This window comes from Oryx dammah, unplaced genomic scaffold, assembly GCF_014754425.2.
Source record: "Oryx dammah isolate SB20612 unplaced genomic scaffold, SCBI_Odam_1.1 HiC_scaffold_2, whole genome shotgun sequence".
NCBI lineage: Eukaryota > Metazoa > Chordata > Mammalia > Artiodactyla > Bovidae > Oryx > Oryx dammah.
In genome coordinates, this window is record NW_024070186.1 from 176,546,519 (window position 1) to 176,567,834 (window position 21,316).

The window sequence follows — 21,316 nt, forward strand, 5'->3', positions numbered from 1 at the left end:
GTTTATATTTAAAAATAAATTAATTAATTAAAAATAAAACCAGCAAAAAATAAATAATGTTTAAAAATAAATAAAACATGATATTGTGCTAAATGGAAAAAATAAAAAATGCCCCCCCAAAAAAAGAAAAGAAAAACCTCTTCAGACAACCAGCTTCACATCTTGCATTTCTTTTTCTTTGGGATGGTTTTGGTTACTATCTCCTGTACAATGTTACTAACCTCCATCCATAGTTCTTTAGGCGCTCTGTCTACCAGGTCTAATCCCTTGAATCTATTCATCATCTACACTGTATGTAGGGGTTTAATGTGGGCCTAATTATCTTCTTGATTTCTTCAATTTAAGCCCTGAATTTTGCAGTAAGGGACTCATGATCTGAGCCACAGTCAGCTCCAGGTCTTGTTGCTGATAGTATAGAGCATCTCCTACTTCCTCTGCAGAGAACATAATCAATCTGATTTTGGTATTGACCATCTGGTGATGTCCATGTGTACAGTTGTCTCCTGGATTGTTGGAAGAGAGTGTTTGCTATGACCAGTGTGTTCTTTTGACAAAACTGTTAGCCTTTGCTCTGCTTCATTTTGTACTACAAAGCCAAACTTGTCTATTATACCCGGTATCTCTTGACTTCCATTTTTGCATTCCAATCCACTATGGTGAGAAGGACATCTTTTTGTTCTAGAAGATGTTGTAGGTCTTCATAGAACAGGTCAACTTCAGCTTTTTCTACATCAGTGTTTTGGGAATAGACTTAGAGTACTGTGATGTTGAATAGTTTGCCTTAGATCAATCCAAGATCATTGTGTCATTTTAAAACTTGCACTCAAGTATTGTATTTTGAACACTTTTGTTGACTATGAGGGCTACTCCATTTCTTCTAAGCGATTCTTGCACACTGTTCAGTTCAGTTCAGTCACTCAGTCGTGTCCGACTCTGCGACCCCATGAATCACAGCATGCCAGGCCTCCCTATCCATTAACAACTCCTGGAGTTCACCCAAACTGATGCCCATCGAGTCAGTGATGCCATCCAGCCATCTCATCCTCTGTCATCCCCTTTTCCTCCTGCTCCCAATCCCTCCCAGCATCAGAGTCTTTTCCAATGAGTCAACTCTTCGCATGAGGTGGCCACAGTATTGGAGTTTCAGTCTCAGCATCAGTCCTTCCAAAGGGCACCCAGGACTGGTCTCCTTTAGGTGGACTGGTTGGATCTCCTTGCAGTCCAAGGGACTCGCAAGAGTCTTCTCCAACACCACAGTTCAAAAGCATCAATTCTTTGGCGCTCAGCCTTCTCCACAGCCCAACTCTCACATCCATACATGACCACAGGAAAAACCATAGCCTTGACTAGACAGACCTTTGTTGGCAAAGTAATATCTCTGTTTTTTAATATGCTACTAGGTTGGTCATAACTTTCCTTCCAAGGAGTAAGCGTCTTTTAATTTCATGGCTGCAATCACCATCTGCAGTGATTTTGGAGCCCCCCAAAATAAAGTCTGACACTGTTTCCATTGTTTCCCCATCTGTTTGCCATGAAGTGATGGGACCAGATGCCATGATCTTAGTTTTCTGAATGTTGAGCACACTGTAGTAGATAAAATAGTTGTCTGAATTAAATTTGCCCATTTCCGTCCATTTTAGTTCACTGATTCCGAAGTTGTGGATGTTTACTCTTGCCATCTCCTGCTTGACCTTGTCCAATTTACTTTGATTCATGGACCTAACATTCCAGTTTCATATGCAATACTGTTCTTCACAGGATCAGACTTTGCTTTCACCACCAGACACATCTACAACTTAGCATCATTTCTGCTTTGGCATATCCACTTCATTCTCTCTGGAGCTATTAGTAATTCCCCTCTGCCCTTCCCTGGGAGCATATTGGACACCTTCCAACCTGGGGAGAGGGGGATATGGGGCTCATCTTCCAGTGTCATATCTTTTTGCCGTGTTACTGTTCTTGGGGTTCTCCCAGCCAGAATACTGAGTGGGTTACCATTTCCTCCTCCAGTTGACCACATTTTGTCAGAACTCTTCACTATGACCTGTCTGTCATGGGTAGCCCTGCATGGCATGACTCATAGCTTCATTGAGTTACACAAGCCCCTTCACCACAAGAAGGCTGTGACCCTGCTAACCTAAAGAAATGAAAAGGACTTATGAGAGAACACTGTGAACAATCATATGCTAACAGGTTAAATAATCAAAATAAAATGGACAAATTCCTAGAAACATATGAATTACCTAAAGAGATTCATGAAGAAATAGAAAATGGAACAAAACTATAACAAGTAAAGCACTTGAGTCAGTAATAAAAAGCCTTCTGTATTTATTTGCTAGGGCTACCATAACAAAGTACCACAGATGGGGTGAATTAAAAAACAGAAATTTATTTTTCCTCACAGTTCTAGAGGCTAGAAGTCCAAGTTTAAGGTATTGGCAGGTTTTATTTCTTTTTCTTTCTTTCTTTCTTTTTTTTTTTTTTTTTTGAGGCTTTTTCCTTGGCTTATAGAAGGCCATCTTCTCCTGCGTCTTCACATGGTCTTCCTTGTTCACAGCTGTGTCCTAATTCTTATTATAAGGATACCAGTCATATTGGATTAGAGCCCACCCATATAACTTCACTTTATCTTAACTACCTCTTTAAAAGCCCTATATTGAAATATGCATTCTGAGGTACTAGGGGTTAAGACTTTAACATATAAATTTGTAGGGATACAATTTCACCTACAGCACCTCCCAGCAAAGAAAAGTCCAGTTCAATGACTGCACTGTTGAATTCTACCAAACATTTAAAGAATTAATATCAAGCTTTCTCGAACTTCCAAGAATAATAGAGGAACACTTTCTATTCTATTTGGCAACCATTTCTGTTCTATGAGGCCAATTACCCTCCAGTCAAAGCCGGATAAAGACATCACAGGAAAAGAAAGTACAGAAAAATATTCCTTCTGAATGTAGTTTTTTAAAAATCATCAACACCATACAAGAGCACATTCAGTTCAGTTCAGTCACTCAGTCGTGTCCGACTCTTTGCGACCCCATGAATCACAGCACACCAGGCCTCCCTGTCCATCACCAACTCCCAGAGTTCACTCAGACTCACGTCCATCGAGTCAGTGATGCCATCCAGCCATCTCATCCTCTGTCGTCCTCTTCTCCTCCTGCCCCCAATCCCTCCTAGCATCAGGGTCTTTTCCTATGAGTCAGCTCTTCACATGAGGTGGCCAAAGTACTGGAGTTTCAGCTTTAGCATCATTCCTTCCAAAGAAATCCCAGGGCTGATCTCCTTCAGAATGGACTGGTTGAATCTCCTTGCAGTCCAAGGGACTCTCAAGAGTCTTCTCCAACACCACAGTTCAAAAGCATCAATTCTTCAGCGCTCAACCTTCTTCACAGTCCAACTCTCACATCCGTACATGACCACAGGAAAAGCCATAGCCTTGACTAGATGGACCTTAGTCGGCAAAGGAATGTCTCTGCTTTTGAATATGCTATCTAGGTTGGTCATAACTTTTCTTCCAAGAAGAGATAAGAAAGACTTCTTCAGCGATCAGTGCAAAGAAATAGAGGAAAACAACAGAATGGGAAAGACTAGAGATCTCTTTAAGAAAATTAGAGATACCAAGGGAACATTTCATGCAAAGATGGGCACAATAAAGGACAGAAATAGTATGGACCTAACAGAAACAGAAGATATTAAGAAGAGGTGGCAAGAATACACAGAAGAACTGTACAAAAAAGATCTTCATGACCCAGATAATCATGATGGTGTGATCACTCATCTAGAGCCAGACATCCTGGAATGTGAAGTCAAGTGGGCCTTAGAAAGCATCACTATGAACAAAGCTTGTGGAGGTGATGGAATTCCAGTGGAGCTATTTCAAATCCTGAAAGATGATGCTGTGAAAGTGCTGCACTCAATATGCCAGCAAATTTGGAAAACACAGCAGTGGCCACAGGACTGGAAAAGGTCAGTTTTCATTCCAATTCCAAAGAAAGGCAATGCCAAAGAATGCTCAAACTACCGCACAAATGCAAGAGCACATTAAAAGGATATAAATCATGATCAAGTGGATTTTCCCAAGAATTCAGCCATGTTTCAACATAAGAAAGTCAGTCAGTGCAATCACTACTGCATGTTAATAGTACAACAGAATCTACATGACCATCTTAAGTATGCAAGAAAAAACATTTGATAAAATCAACAAAATTTCTTGTCAAAAACAAAACATTCAGAAAATGGAATAAAAGGAATTTCCTCGACATAATATCTATTTAAAAACACAACTAAAGTTGTACACAATGGTGAAAGTCTGAAATCAGCTTTCCTCTTAATATTACAAACAAAGCAAGGATATCTTCTGTCACCAGTACTACTCAACATTGTATGGAAATTTCTAACAAAAGCAATTAGGCAAGAAAAAGAGAGAAACGCTATCAAAATTGGAAAATTAAACTAAATGATCCCTATTCACAGATGGCATGATACTGTATAAGGAAAGCCCAAAGAATCCACAAAAATCTACTAGGGCTAATAAATGAATTTTGTAAAGTTACAGGTTATAAGATTAACACAAAAAACTATTTCTATATACCATAAGTGAACAATTTGAAAAGGAAAATATAGCATCTAAAAGGATAGAATACATAGTAATAAATTTAACCAAGAAAATGAAAGACTTGTACACACAAACGACCAAACATTCAGCTCAGTTCAGTCACTCAGTCGTGACCGACTCTGCAACCCCGTGGACTGCCACGTGCCAGGCTTCCCTGTCCATCACCAACTCCCAGAGCTTGCTCAAACTCATGTCCATCGAGTCGGTGATGCCACCCAACCATACCATCCTCTATTGTCCCCTTCTCCTCCTGCCTTCAATCTTTCCCAGCATCAGGGTCTTTTCCAATGAGTCACTTTGCATCAGGTGGCCAAAGTATTGAAGCTTCAGCTTCAGCATCAGTCCTTCCAATGAATATTCAAGATTGATTTCCTTTTGGATTGACTGGTTTGATCTCTTTGCAGTCCAAGGGATTCTCAAGAGTCTTCTCCAACACTACTCTGCACCTCAAAATATTACTGAAAGAAAAAAGTTAAGACCTAAGTTAATAGAAATATTTAATATGTTCATGGATCAGAACATTTAAAATTGTCAATATTACCGAAAGCAATCTAGCAATTCAACAAGTTTTTATAAAAATTCCAACTGCTTTTTTTGCAGAATTGGAAAAACTGATCCTACAATTTATATGGAATTACAAAAGTCACCAGAAAAATATTTAAAAATAAGAATAAACTTGATGTCAAAATTCTGGATTATGAAACTCTGAAGCTACATAAATCACAAAAGTGAAAACAATGTGTTGCTGGCCAAAGGATAAACAAATAGACCAATGAAATAAAATTGAGAGACCAGAAATAAATTCATACATCTATGACGAATTTAGTTATTTTTTCAATTCTAAAGACTTGATTTATTTCTAGATTTTCTTTGAGACATTGACGTTAATTTAGTGAATCCTTTAAAGTTTCTGTTTTCTCATACAATTTTGCTAAAAGGAGCACATTCTTTTTTTCTGGGTTTATTGGGATATACCTGACATATAACATTGTGTAAGTTTAAGATATACAGCATGTTGATTTGATATACTTTTATATTGCAAAATCATTACCACTGTAGCATTAGCTAACACCTCCATCACATGTTATAATTACATTTTATGAGCTGGGAACATTTAAGATCTATTGTATAGCAGCTTTCAAGTACGTAATACAGTATTGTTAACCATATTCACAATTCTATGCATTAGATCCCCACGATTTATTCACCTTCTGACTTGAAGTTTTCATCCTTTGACATCTCCCGCTCTTTCCCATGGGAGAATTTACAAGGTCTCCCTTGTCCCTGCTGCCTTGGGGAAAGGGTGTTGCTGGCAAACAGCTGTTCCCTGTACCCACTCTAATGTCTCCAGACTTGTTTTCTGCTCAACTGGAGTACTGGAATTTCTCCTTTGGAAACTTAAGCTTTCATAAAGGCTCTCTCTTCTGTGTGTGACTGCCTAAGTCAGGGTTTTCTAGATGCTACCAGATGCCAGCCAATAGGGGTTGGAGTTTTCACCACCAGTACTGAGATCTGACTCAATACTGACTCAAATCTGACTGCCTTCTACCTGATATCCAGGTGGGCAAGACTCCTCCCATATCCCTTGGCACATGGTGCTGGATGCCATAGCTCCTGCAGAGGCATGTTTTTTTCCCCATATTTTAAAGTTTTATTTTGTACTGGGGTATAACCGATGAACAGTGTTGTGATAGTTTCAGGTGAACTGTGAAGGGACTCAGCCATCCATACACATTTCCATTCACCCCAAACTCGCCTCCCAACCAGGCTACCATATCATATTGAGCAGAGTTCCATGTGCTATAGGGTAGGTCCTTGTTGGTTATCCACTTTAAATATAGCAGTGTGTACAAGCAACCGTTAAGTTCATTCTCTAAGTCTGTGAATCCGCAGATGGACTTTTGTTCATGGATAAATGCCAATCTTGTTATTGCAGAGTATGTGTGTCCTCAGTCATGTCTGACTGTTTGTGATGCCATGGACTGTAGCCCACCAGGCTCCTCTGTCCATGGGATTTTCCAGGGAAGAATATAGGAGTGAGTTGCCCTTTCCTACTCCAGGGGATCTTCCCAACTCAGGGATCAAACCTGTGTCTCTTGTGTCTCCTCCACTAGCAAGCGGACTCTTTACCACTGCACCACCCGGGAAGCCCTATTGTTAAGTAGGAGGATAAAAATGAGAGATATCTTATGTCACTGTGATGCTGACATCATTCCACCTATCCTTTTTTAAAGGCTGGATAATATTCTATTGTGTGTATATACCACATTTTCTTCATCTACTCATCTGTAGGTGGATATTTAGGTTGTTCTGAATCTTGTCTATTATACATAATACTGCAATGAATATATCAGTGAAATATCTAATCTAAGAATCTCAATATTCTAATCTCAGGGCTTTTGATAAATAGAAGTGAGACTGCTGGATCATATGGTAATTCTATTTTTGAATCTTTGAGGAATTTTCATATTATTTTCCACAGTGGCTACACCATTTTACATTTTCACCAATAGTGTACAATGGTTCAAATTACTCCACATCCTTGCCAACACTTGCTATACTTTGTTTCAACAATGGCCATCCTAACAGATGTGAGATGCTATCATATTGTGGTTTTGATTTACAGTTCCATAATGATTAGTGATGCTGAGAATCTTTTCATATATCTGTTGGCCATTTACATATCTTCTTTGAAGAAACGTCTGTTCACTTACTTTGACTATTTTTAAAATGATGATGCTGTTAAAGTGCTGCATTCAATATGCCAACAAATTTGGGAAACTCAGCAGTGCCCACAGGACTGGAAAAGGTCAGTTTTCATTCCAGTCCCAAAGAAAGGCAATGCTAAAGAATGTTCAAAGTAAAGAAAGTGAAAGAAGTGAAATTGCTCAGTCGTGTCCAACTCTCTGTGACCCAATGGACTGTAGCTTACCAGGCTCCTCCATCCATGGGATTTTCCAGGCAAGGGTACTGGAGTGGGTTGCCATTTCCTCCTCCAGGGGATCTTCATGACCCAGGGATTGAACCCAGGTCTCTCGCATTGCAGGCAGACACTTTACCATCTGAGCCACTAGGGAAGCCGCAGGAATGTTCAAACTATCGCACAAATGCACTCATCTCACATGCTAGCAAAGTAATGCTCAAAATTCTCCAAGCCAGGCTTCAACAGTACATGAACTGTGAACTTCCATATGTTTGAGCTGGATTTAGAAAAGGCAGAGGAACCAGAAATCAAATTGCCAACATCTGCTGGATCATATAAAAAGCAAGAGAATTCCAGTAAAACATCTGCTTCTGCTTCATTGAGTACACTAAAGCCATTGACATTCCACAACAAACTGTGGAAAATTCTTAAAGAGATGGGACTACCAGACCACCTTACCTGCCTCCTGAGAAACCTGTATCCAGGTCAAGAAGCAACAGTTCAAACCGGACACGGAAGAACCGACTGGTTCCAAATTGGGAAAGGAGTACGTCATGGCTGTATATTGACACTCTGCTTATTTAACTTATATGTGGAGTACATCATGAGAAATGCTGGGCTGGATGAAGCACAAACTGGAATCAAGATTGCCAGGAGAAATATCAATAACCTCAGATTATGCAGATGACACCACCCTTATGGCAGAAAGAGAAGAGGAATTAAGGAGCCGCTCAATGAAGGTGAAAGAGGAGAGTGAAAAAAACTGGCTTAAAACTTAACATTCAAATAACTAAGGTTGTTATAGAAACTGTGGCGAAGGAAAGAGACAAGTGGCAGTCAAAGATGGAGAACAGCAGGGTGTTTTCAGCACCAGTGCTGGCTCTGCGGAGTCGCCTCCGAAGGCTGAGCACCCAGGCTTTCTTCTGGGTATCTTTTATACACCATAAGCTTCCCACTCAAACAGCTCAGATCCCTCCCCTCCCCAGGTAGTCCAAGTTTCCAAGATATAACAAGCAAGCTGTTAACACAAAATAATGGAAGGGAAAGCAAAAGTTTGTTACTTTAATTGGAGGCTTTATCTAGCTCCCATCTCATCCCCATCTCTTGATGTTTAGGGTGCATCTGCAGCCATCAGAAAACATCGCAGCCATCAGAAAACATCATCTTCTGGCTCTTGCTGGTATCCCTTGAAAAGCAACTGGGTGGCCATCCTCCATTTGACAACTGTCTCTATGAAACTTGTTACAACCATGATTAAGAGGGGTATGAAACAGGGAATAAGCAGACATCCAGCGAGTATGACTACGACCATCCCAATCATTTTTTTAAACCAACCTAGCCAAGAGAACCATCCTCCAAAGAGGCCATTCACTCTGAGGGCTCTAATTTTTCCCTTCCAGTAATTTTCCCTTCCCATGGACAGGGAGGCCTGGCGTGCTATGGTTCATGGGGTCGCAAAGAGTCAGACACGACTGAGCGACTGAACTGAACTGAGTGCACAGGGAAGCTGAACTATAACATGCGGCCAGTTGGTATACAGAGTAAGTGAATCCACCGACCCATTTCCTTTATTGGTAGAAAGATTCCATACATTCAGAACAATCATCCTGACTCTAAGATGAGGAGGGGATTTTTACAACTTAACAGATCTATAAGACAAAAATATGCTCTTTTCATATTTAAGCTGATTGTAGTAGGAGGAGATTCCAAAAAATGAGAACTATGAAGAAGTAGGCAAAGCAGAGGGAAAGTTTTAGGATACAGGTCCACTCTTGGGGGAAAACAGAGTAAAGCCCAATTCTGAATAAGATAAATAGGGGGAGTCCCAGTCCAACTAATAACCAATATGGCCTTTTGTCCATCCTGTTGGTTCCTCAAGCTTCAGCCTTGTGTTGACTGACCAGCTTCTGATGTGGCCAGAGCAGGGCTTCAGGATGATGGTTTCCTTCTTTGCAAGGTCAGGCACAGGGATTGCTCTGGGCTGAGGGCCATTTCCCACTTCTGTCAGCTATCAGACGAACTTTCAGGTTTGACTCTGGAGTAATGGATCCAAATTGTCTATGCCTGCCACCTTGAGAGCAGTGGGAGTAGATAAGATTACAGAATAGGGCCCTTTCCACATGGGTTTTAAAGGCTCTTTTTTCCAATCCTTTACCCATTCTTGATCCCCTGGTTGGTGGGGATGTACTGTTATACCTAAGGATATGGGTATTCTATCAACTGTCCATTCATGTGTTTGAGAGATTGGGTGTCCTAACCCTTGTAGCTGCCTATGTAAGTCCAAGTTCCCCAGTTCTCTGGTGTACCCCCTTAAGTTGACTAGCGAGAGTAGTCGTCCATACAGGATTTCAAATGATGAAAACCCTATCCCTGCCTGGGCTGAACACCTCACCTTTAAGAGGGCCACAGGTAACATGTCTACTGTAAGCTGGTCAACATGTCAACATGTAAGCTGGTCTCCTGGCAGTTTTGCTAGGATTTGTTTGAGAGTTTGATTCATGCTTTCCACTTTCCCTGAGCTCTGGGGACGGTAGGCAGTATGCAATTTCCACTGGATTTTCAAAGCCTTTGCCACCCGTTGTACTGTCTCAGCTACAAATGCCAGTCCATTGTCTGACTCTGTGGTCAGAGACATTCCATACCTGAGGACAATGTCTTTCAGGAACGCCTTGGATACTTCTCTTGCTTTTTCATTTTGGGTAGGAAAGGCTTTCCCACCCAGCCTGAAAAGGTGCAGATAAAAACTAAAAAGTATCTAAATCCTCCACTTGGGGTGATTTCAGTGAAATCTACTTCCATATCCTCAAAGGGGGATAGTCCACAATGTTGTGTCCCTGCTGGCCTACTAGGCCCCTGGCAGGCATTACTTTGTAAACAGGTTACACATTGCTGGGAGACAGAAGAACAGAGTGTGGAGAGGCAAGCAATGAGATAGTAGCAGCCTAGGAAAGTCTCTAAGGTGGTCTTGCCCATATGAGTCAGTTTATGTTGCTGGTGGACCAGCTTGTAGGCTACCTGTTCTGGAGCATAGACTTGGTGGTCCTGTGTGACCGACCATTCCGTCTTGGCCTTGGTTCCCGCTTCCTTTTTTATCCATTTTTCTTCTTCAGGAGAGTACCTAGGGGCAACTCGTATCTTCAGGGCTAGGAGGACTTTTGGTTTGTCTGGAAGCTGTCCCCAGGCAGCCTCCTTGGTGGCTGCATCAGCGTGGCAGTTCCCTTTGGCCACCAGGTCACCTCCCTTCTGGTGGCCTTTGCAGTGGACAACTGCCACTTCTTTTGGTTCCCATACTACTTCCAGAAGTTTCAGGATTTTTTGTTTGGTTTTTAATGCCTTTTCCTTCTGCTGTAAGGAGTCCTCTTTCCTTGTATAAGGCTCCGTGGACATGTAGAGTAACAAAAGCATATCACAAGTCAGTATAGATATTGACTCACTGGTCTCTCCTGAGTTCCAGTGCCCTGCTGCTGCTGCTGCTAAGTCTCGCTTCAGTCGTGTCTGACTCTGTGCAACCCCATAGACGGAAGCCCACCAGGCTCCCCCGTCCCTGGGATTCTCCAGGCAAGAACACTGGAGTGGGTTGCAGTGAAAAGTGAAAGTGAAGTCGCTCAGTCGTGTCTGACTCTGTGCGACCCCATGGACTGCAGCCTACCAGGCTCCTCCGTCCATGGGATTTTCCAGGCAAGAGTACTGGAGTGGGGTGCCACTGCCTTCTCCTCCAGTGCCCTGATTAATGCCCATAACTCCACTCTCTGCACTGACCATCCTTAAGGAAGCACCTCTGCTTCTGCCACTTCAGAATCAGACACCACAGCATACCCAGCCATCCTCTTCCCATTTTCCATGAAGCTGCTACCATCAGTATATAGGACCAGGTCTGTGTTGTTGAGTGGCTTGTCAGTCAGGTCTCAGTTCAGTCACTCAGTCATGTCCGACTCTTTGAGACCCCATGAATCGCAGCATGCCAGGCCTCCCTGTCCATCTCCAACTCCCGGAGTTCACTCAGGCTCACGTCCATCGAGTCAGTGATGCCATCCAGCCATCTCATCCTCTGTTGTCCCCTTCTCCTACTGCCCCAGGTCTGATCTAGTAAAAAAAAAGCTTCATTTAGTATTTCCAAGCAGTCATGGTCCAAGGGCCCTGCTTCATCTGGTAGGAAGGTAGCTGTATTTAGAGTCCGTACAACTTCCAGTTTTACCCATGAATTTTCACATAGTAACCCTTGATATTGAGTTGTCTGTGCATGCATGAGCCAATGGTGGCCTCAGCTATCTCCATCAGGATTACAACTGAGTGCGGGACCTTAACATTTAGGTTTTGCCCCAACGTTAATCTGTCAACCTCCTTCACTAGCAAGGTAGTGGCTGCTTGTGCTTGGAGGCAGGGTGGCCATCCGGCCACAACTGAATTGATCTGTTTAGACAAGTAGGCCACCAGCCTTTGCCAAGGTCCGAATTCTTGGGTCAAGACTCCCAAGGCCATTTTGTTCTTGTCATGAACAGAGATTGAACTCTCTGGTTACATCAGGAAGCTTTAGGGCTGGGACCTCAGAGATTTTTGCCTTAACTGTTTGATATGCCACCTCTTGGCTTGGTCCCCATTCAAGGGAAGCCTTTTCCTCCCCTTTCAGAGCCTGATATAGGCACCTAGCCAGGTCTGAAAATCCAGGAATCCATATCCTGCAGAATCCTGCTGCTCCCAGGAACTCGCAGACCTTCTGGCGAGTGGTAAGGGTAGGGATGGAGCAAACTGCTTCTTTCCTTTCAGTTTTGAGCATTTGCCGGCCTCACATAATGTTGAAACCTAGATATTTGACTCGTCTTTTACAGATTTGTGCCTTTTTATTTGATACCTGGTACCCAGCTTCCATTAACAAGGAGAGGGGGGCCTTTGTTCCTTCTAAGCATCAAGCCTGTGTTCTGCTGGCCAGTAGAAGGTCATTGACATATTGCAGCAGGACACAGTGTTATTTATCCAAGTCGGTGGCCAAAGCTCCACTGAAGAGAGTAGGGGGGTTCTTGAGCCCCTAAGGAAGCCTTGTCCAAGTGAGCTGTTCCTTGTTTCCCATGGGTGGTTCTTTCCCATTCAAAGGCAAATAGTGGTTGGCTGACAGGTACAACTCAGAGGCAGAAGGCATCTTTCAAGTCCCAGCAAGTAAACCATTCGGCTGTGGAAGGGATCAGTCCTAGCAGAGTGTACGGATTAGACCCTGCCAGGTGGAGACTAGTTGTTGCCTTGTTTACAGCTCTTAAGTCCTGAACCAGATGATAGTCATGCGTCCCTGTCTTCTTCACGGGTAGCAATGGGGTGTTCCAGGGTGACTGGCATTTCATCTGAAGTCCGTGTTGGAGTAGTCTGTCTGAATGAGCCTGGATTCCCAATCAGGCCTCCCAGGGCATTGGATACTGTCACAGTTTTACAGGCTGAGCTCCCAGTTTCAGATAAATCAGGATGGGAGCACAGTGTTTTGCCAGACCTAGAGGATTTTTCTTGGCCCAAACTAGTGAGTACTCAGTCTCTAATTCAGGAGGAATGGTCCTTTCTCCTGGAGGGGAAGAATACAGGTGCCATTCTTCTCTCCTTACAGTGAGAGTCATAATCGAGGAGGGCAGTTGTGCTAGCTTTAGCTGAGGTGACCTGTCAACAGAAAAGGAAATCTGGGCCTCCAGCTTAGCAAGCAGGTCTCTTCCCATCAAGGGAACAGGGCAGTTGGGCAGGTAGAGGAATTCGTGCACTACCTCACGGTCACCCAGTCGGCATTGTCGAGGACTGCAAAACAGCCTGTGGGTCTGGGCACCTGTGGCCCTGATGATGGTAGTTTCTTTTCCCAGGAAGGGGCCTATCTACTGGGTGACCACTGAATGCTCAGCGCCTGTATCCACCATAAAGTCCATTGGATGGCCCCCTACTTTAATTCTGATCATGGGCTCTTAGGGGCCCAGTTAAAGAGAGCCCAGTCCCCCATACTTGGATTCTGCTCCAGCTAGCCCAATCAGATTAGTGCTGAGTGGCTCAGGTTGATATTGGCTTGGGGGGGTGGCAGCTTTGGTTTTCTTTTCAGGGCAACTGGGGCACTTATTTTTCCAGTGTCCCTTTTCCTTGGAATAGGCACACTGATCTCGGCTGAGGGGAACTCTCCTTTTCGGGTCTGGACCTCTTGCCTTATGGGGCGGTCCTGCCAGGGGGTGCAGACTTTGACAGCGCACCTGCCAAGAATGTGGCTTCTTGCTTCATCTTCTTTTCTGCTTCTCAGCATGCTGTTTGATCACAGCTGACAAAGACTTTGATGGCTATTTCTAGCAGTTCTGTGGCATTTTTACCTGCAAACCCTTCTAACTCTATAATTTTTTTCAGATGTCCGATTGGGCCTGACCCACAAAGACTGCATTTATCATCCACTGATTTTCAGGGGCATCAGGAACAAAAGGGTGAAGACCCAAAAGGCCTCACACAAGCTTTCATAGAAAGTAACTGGGCTTTCATCTGGCTTTTGCAGCACCTCAATGATCTTAGCCATGTTAGTAGACTTCTTAGCCCCAGGTTTTACCCTCTGTAGGTAGGCCTGTCAATACCTCTCCAACTGGTTTCTTACCTTCTCATTGTTGGGGTACCAGTGAAGCTCTTCCTTCAGAAAGTTCTCCCGAGCCCAGTTGTCCATGTCTAATTGACCCCCTGGGGCATTGGTCTGGAGCCATTTTCTGACTCGTTGGTGCTCTCTGTATTGAATAGGGTGAGGAGAAGCTGCTGGCAGTCTACACAGGTTGGGCAGTGGGTCTGGAAGATAGATTCTAAGAGATCAACCATCGCTTGGGGCTTTTCAGAGTACAAGAAAGTGTGATGTTTCCATTTAAGGAGATCAGTTATGCAAAAAGGCTGGTATTAAAAAATGGGTCCTCCCTCTTGTAGGGCCCATCTGCGGCAAAGCACTTCAGCCTTTAATTCTCTCATAAGGACATTTGTAGCGCTGCTGAGGTAGACTGGAAGCATCTACCCATTGGTTTGGGGGTGGCATGCCGTGGGAACACAATAGCTTCAGGAGCATCAGGAGGAAGAGGTGAAACGGAAGGCAGTGGACTGTCTGGTAAATGCAGATCTGCTGCTCCCGGCGAAGGAGCCATGAGGATTTGAGGTGGGGGCATTGGAGGCATTTCTTCAGCCTCACCCTAGAGGAGAGGTGGTTCCTTCTTGGTGCAAGGTCCTTTGCTTTTGTTGAGCTACTAGGACCTTACACTGTCTCTGACCTGTGGCATAGAATTGAACCCAAAGGGGCCTTAATTGGGCAATATCCGAACATTGATTGATATATGGGAATTGGTGCAGGTGGCCAGGGTCTCCCATTATGACTATGCACTGCTCAGACTATGGGCACATCTAAGGTCCCTCCTGAAGGCCATACAATCCCGAAGGAGGCCCACTCCAGGGTACAAAGCGTGTGCAGTTTTTTAGGACTCAATTTTATACCATAATGCCCAGAGAAAAGGGAAAATGAAGGTCACTCCATCGTGTCCAACTCTCTGTGGCCCTATGGATTATACAGTCCATGGAATTCTCCAGGCAGGAATTCTGGAGTCAGTAGCCTTTCCCTTCTCTGGGAGATCTTCCTAACCCAGGGATCGAAGCCAGGTCTCCCACATTGCAGGTGGATTCTTTACCAGCTGAGCTATGAGGAAAGTCCCAACAATCCTTTCTTAAAATTCTTCACCATATACTCTAAGACAGTGCATTTAGAAGTCAAATTGCCCATTATGTGCAAGTTCCCACCCTGCGGCAGTGTTGCACAACAAAACAAAGGGAGACACTCACTTTCGCCCACCTGGCTGCTCCCCTTATGAAGATTTAGGCACCTCTTAGCACTGGCAGAAAGTGAAGAGGAACCAAAAAGCCTCTTGATGAAAGTGAAAGTGGAGAGTGAAAAAGTTGGCTTTAACCTCAACATTCAGAAAACGAAGATCATGGTATCCAGTCCCATCACTTCATGGCAGATAGATGGGGAAACAGTGGAAACAGTGTCAGACTTTATTTTGGGGGGCTCCAAAATCACTGCAGATGGTGACTGCAGCCATGAAATTAAAAGACGCTTACTCCTTGGAAGAAAAGTTATGACCAACCTGGATAGCATATTCAAAAGCAGAGATATTACTTTGCCAACAAAGTCCGTCTAGTCAAGGCTATGGTTTTTCCTGTGGTCATGTATGGATGTGAGAGTTGGACTGTGTAGAAAGCTGAGTGCTGAAGAATTGATGCTTTTGAGTGTGGTGCTGGAGAAGACTCTTGAAAGTCCCTTGGACTGCAAGGAGATCCAACCAGACCATTCTAGGGGAGATCAGTCCTGGGTGTTCTTTGGAAGGACTGATGCTAAAGCTGAAACTCCAGTACTTTGGCCACCTCATGAGAAGAGTTGACTCATTGGAAAGGACTCTGATGCTGGAAGGGATTGGGGGCAGGAGGAGACTGGGATGACAGAAGATGAGATGGCTGGATGGCATCGCTGACTCGATGGACGCGAGTCTGAGTGAACTCCAGGAGTTGGTGATAGACAGGGAGGCCTGGCGTGCTGTGATTCATGGGGTCGCAAAGAGTCGGACATGACTGAGCGACTGAACTGAACTGAGCTGAACTAGCACTGGCAGGTTGGTATAAACACCAGACCTGGGCCAGCCTCACAGGGAGGGATTAAATCTCCCAGAGGCTGGCACTGCCCTGAGCCAGATGAGGTCACCGTGGAAGCACAGGTTAGGATCCACTCAGGCTCCGTAGTTGGAAGATGGTGGAGAGCTGGCTTTCAGCTCAGTCACTCTCCCCCAAGCACCAGTGACAGACCACCCAAGGGAACAAACGCTATTCTGAGTGACTCTCCTGTCACTGGGAGGTGATCAGGCCCCCCTTCCACCATATGGTGAGTCCTGACTCTGTCAGATATCCCCGGGACACTCACTCGTCTGACGTGCTGTCCTGGAACCCACTTCTGCTCTCCTGAGTCAGTTCAGGAAGAGGCATGGGCCAAGGCTGGCGCATCTCAAGTTAGTTGGGATCTGGCAAATGGCCTGGGCAACATCTATTCATCTGTCACCATGCAGCAGCCCCAGCTTTCTCCAGTTCCCCGACGATGGTAGTGCAAGGGGCCAACTCAGTTGTCAGCTTCCCGGCCAATGCACCAGAAAGTGTTATAGAAACCGTGGCGACAGAAGAGACAAGTGGCACTCAAAGACGCAGAGCAGCAAGGTTTATTGAGCACTGGTGCAGGCTCAGTGGAGTCACCTCCAGAAGCTGAGTGCCCTGGCTTTGTTCTGAGTATCTTTTATACAGGGTAAATTTCCCTCTCAAATAGCTCAGATCCCTCTCCTCCCCAGGTAGCCCAAGTTCCCATGGATGTAAACAGCAGGCAAGATCACAGAAGTGGAAGCAGTGATTGATGAGCAGCAGCTGTCAACACAAACTAACAGAAGGGAAAGCAAAAGGTTGTTACTATAATTGTGGACTTTGATCTCGCTCCCATTTCAAGATCATGGCATCCAGTCCCATCACTTCATGGCAAATAGATGGGGAAGCAATGGAAACAGTGGCAGACTTTATTTTGTTGGGCTCCAAAATCACTGCAGATTGTAACTGCAACCATGAAATTAAAGACGCTTGCTTCTTGGAAGAAAAACTATGACAAACCTAGACAACATTTTAAAAAGCAGAGATATTACTTTGCCAACAAAGGTTTGTATAGTCAAAGCAATGGTTTTTCCAGTAGTCATGTATAGATGTGAGAGTTGGACCATGAAGAAGACTGAGTGTGGAAGAATTGATGCTTTGAACTGTGGTGTTTGAGAAGACTCTTGAGAGTCCCTCAGACTGCAAAGAGATCAAACTAGTCAATCCTAAAGGAAATCAGTCCTGAATATTCATTGGAAGGATTGATGTTGAAGCTGAAATTCCAATACTTTGGCCACCTGATGCGAAGAAAGATTGAAAGTGAGAGAAGAAGGGGATGACAGAGGATGAGATGGGTTGGATGACATCACTGATTTGATGGACATGAGTTTGAGCAAACTCTGGGAGTTGGTGATGGACAAGGAAGCCTGGTGTGCTGCAGTCCATGGTGTCATAGAGTCAGACAAGACTGAGCGACTGAACTGAACTGATTGTGTAACATGGCAGTTTGTGTTCTGCTTTTTAGAACATAATTTCACACTAAAATTCTCTAATATTGCTATAGTCCATGTACTTGTCTTCTCCAAGGTGACATGGTATTTCTAATTGTTATATAATGTTCCTTTTAATAGCCATATGGTAATATGCTGTAATTAACTTAGTCATTTTCTTTTCTTTTTTTGAGTCTTCAGTTAAATAGCCTTATTTAGATGTCTTTGAATATAATTTTCCATTTTGGAGCACATACTTTTAATCATCCAAATAGATGAAGAAAATCATTGAGCATCCATTTATGATATAGACTCAACAAAGTGGGTAAGAGGGAAATGACTTCAACATAATAAAGTCCACATACTGCAAGCCTACAAGTCATATCATCATCACCAGTGAAAAGCTGAATGTTTTTCCTTTAATGTCAGGAACAAGACAAGGATACCCACTTTGCCACTCTTATTCAGCACAATACTGGAAGTGCTACCTACAGCAATTAGGCAAGAAAAAGAAATTTTAAAGCATCCAAATCATGAAAGAAAATTTGTCACTATTTGCAGACAACATGGTTATATATATGAAACTCTAAAGACACCTCAAGAAACTATTAGTACTGATAAAAAAAGTTAAGTTTTAAGATACAAAATCAATGTATAAAAATCTTCTCTGGAACTTCCCTGGTGGTCCAGTGGCTAAGATCCACACTCCCAATGCAAGGGGCCTGGATTCGATCCCTGGCTGGTGAACTAGAGCCCACATGCTGCAACTAAGAATTTGCATGCAGCAATGAAGACCTGGCACAGTCAAATAGTTTTTAAAATCTGTTCTGTTTCTATACACTAGCAACAGACTATAAGAAAGGGAAATGTAGAAAAAAAGACAGTTATATCAAAAAGAATAAAATACTTTTGGAATACATTTAACAAAGAAGTTAGAACACCTGTACAATGAAAAGTATAAGACATGATTAAAACAGATTGAAGAAGACACAAATAAATGAAAGATATTTCATGCTCATGGATTGGAAAAATTAATACCATTAAAATGACCATATTAATGAAAGCAATCTACAGATTAACTGCAATTTTATCAAAACTCCAGTGACACTCTTAACAGCAACAAAACAATCCTAAAAATTGTATGGAACCACAAAAGATCTCAAATATCTAAAGAAGTCTTGAGAAAGAACAAAGCTGGAGACGTCAAGCTTCCTAATTTCAAACCATATTACAAAAATATAGTCATCAAATCAGGATGGTATTGGCATAAAAATGGACACATAAATCAATGGAACAGAATAGGGAGCCCATAAATAAGCCCACGTTTATATGGCCAACTAATTATTTATGACAAAGGAGCCAACAATAAACTAAGGAGAAAGCACAATCTCTTCAATAAATCATGTTGGAAAAACTGGACAGCCACATGCAAAGGAATGAAAAAACCACTATTTTACATCATACACTAAAATCAACTCAAAATCATTAAAGACATGAACATACGACCTGAAACCATAAAACTCCCAGAAGATAGAAGAGGCAGCAATTTCCTTGACATTAGTCTTGGCTATAATTTTTCTATTTGACTTCAAAAGCAAAGGCAACAAAATCAAAAATAAGTGTATCTATGTCAAACTAAAAAACTTTCGCATAGTAAAGTGAAAAGGAACCTACCAAATGAAAATATTTGCAAAATGTATTTCTGACAAAGTTAATATCCAAAATATGTAAAGAATTCCATTAGAATTTGCTAAGGAATTCAATTAGCAAAAAAAAAAAAGCAATTAAAAATGGACAGAGGATCTAAAGAGACATTTTTTCATAAAGACATACAGATGGCCAATAGGTACATGAAAATATGCTCAACATCACTTGTCATCAAAGAGATGCAAACCAAAACCACAATGACATCACTTTACATCTTTTAGAATGGCTATTATTAAAAATACAAGAGATAAGAAGTATTGCCAGAGATGTGGAGAAAAAGGAACCTTCAGGGTGGAAATGTAAATTACTGTAGCCACTATGGGAAGTAGTATGGAGGAGCCTCATAAAATAAAATAGAACAACCATATCACTCAGCCATTCCAATTTTCATATATGTCTGAAGGAAATGAAAACATTAACTCAGAAAGAGGCACACCCCCCACATCACAATAGCCAAGACATAGATGAAAAACCTACTTATTCTTTGATGGATGATTAGATAAGGAAAATGTGGAGTTGATCTTCCTACCAACTTGGATAGTTCGTCTTGAAATTATCATATGAATGCAAAATGTCTGTCTTATTTAAGCTTTTTTTATGTCTCAGGTCTCAGTTGCTTAGTCATGTCTGACTCTTTGTGACCCCATGGACTATAGCACACCAGGCTCCTCTGCCCATAGAATCTTCCAGGCAAGAATGCTGGAGTGGTGTGCCATTTCCTACTCCATAGGATCTTCCTGAGCCAGGCATCAAACCCATGTCTCTTGTGTCTCCTGCATTAGCAGGCAGATTCTTTACCACTAGTGCCACCTGGGAAGCCTTTAAAATTCTTTGCAGCCTCTTTTATAAAGCAAGTTAGCCTTTTCCCTAATTTACTGTCTGGTCCTCTGACTAGCAGCATCACCAGCGTCACCTGGGAATGTGTTCAAAGTGCAAATAGATGAATGAAGTAGTATATTATACAATGAAATATTATTCAGATATAAAAAAGAAAAAAAATCTGACCATTTGTGATAGCATGGATGGACCTCAAGGGCATTATACTAAGCAAAATAAATGAGATAAAGACAAATGCTACATGGTCTCACTTTTATGTGGAATCTTAAAAAAATAAAACAACATAAGCCACTCATAAATACAGAAAACATATTGGTAGTTCTCAGAGACAGGGGATGGGGACTAGGCTGAACAGATGAAAGGGGTCAGAAGGTACAAACTTCCAGTTATAACATGAACATGTCATGGGATTGTAATGTATAGCATGATGACTACAGTTACTGTACTGTAAATTTGAAGGTTGCTAAGAGAGTAAACGTTAAAGTTCTAACAATAAGAAAAAAATTATAACTGTATGGTGCTGAATGTTAACTGTAGTTAACTCTAGTTTTTGTCTTCATCATTTCACACTATATACAAATGTCAATTCAGGTTGTTCACTTGAAATTACTATGTTATATGTCAATATCTCAATAAAAAGAATACATTCTTAAATAGGATAAATGATTCAAGTGTTTTAAATGGTTTTATAGTTTCATTTTTTACATATTATCAAATAATTTCCCACAAGACCTGAACTGATTGTTATTAATATTTAAATTTCTTCAGGACAAAAGTTACATATTCCAGATCTTATGTTTTCCTTTGCATCTACACAGTACCTAATATGGTTCACATATATAGTAATTGACCGATTGCAATGCAAAAACATTGAAATATAGCAAATTATTTAAATGTTTTTATTACCAATATAACCCAATCCATTGTAGAAAATTAATATATTTAAGCAAAAATGAAAAGAAAAAGAAATTTAAGACAGCTAATCCTGCCACTGAGTTGTAACTATTGATACTTTCCTGTAACTATTCTTTTACAAGAGACAGTGTTAATTCTTTTGAGTAATTCACAAATAGACTGAATTTGAGATGCTAACTTGCAACA

The 21,316-nt window shown here is 42.2% G+C and overlaps 1 protein-coding gene across 1 annotated transcript in view; it reads left to right on the top strand.

Annotated features, from left to right (window-relative positions):
• Positions 1-21,316, top strand: part of LOC120882554 (ATP-binding cassette sub-family A member 3-like) — a 208,714-nt gene that overhangs the window by 81,743 nt on the left and 105,655 nt on the right. The window contains exon 12 of the mRNA XM_040266571.1: positions 15,675-15,697. Coding sequence (XP_040122505.1) covers positions 15,675-15,697 — 23 coding nt within the window. The remainder of the gene's footprint in view (positions 1-15,674; positions 15,698-21,316) is intronic.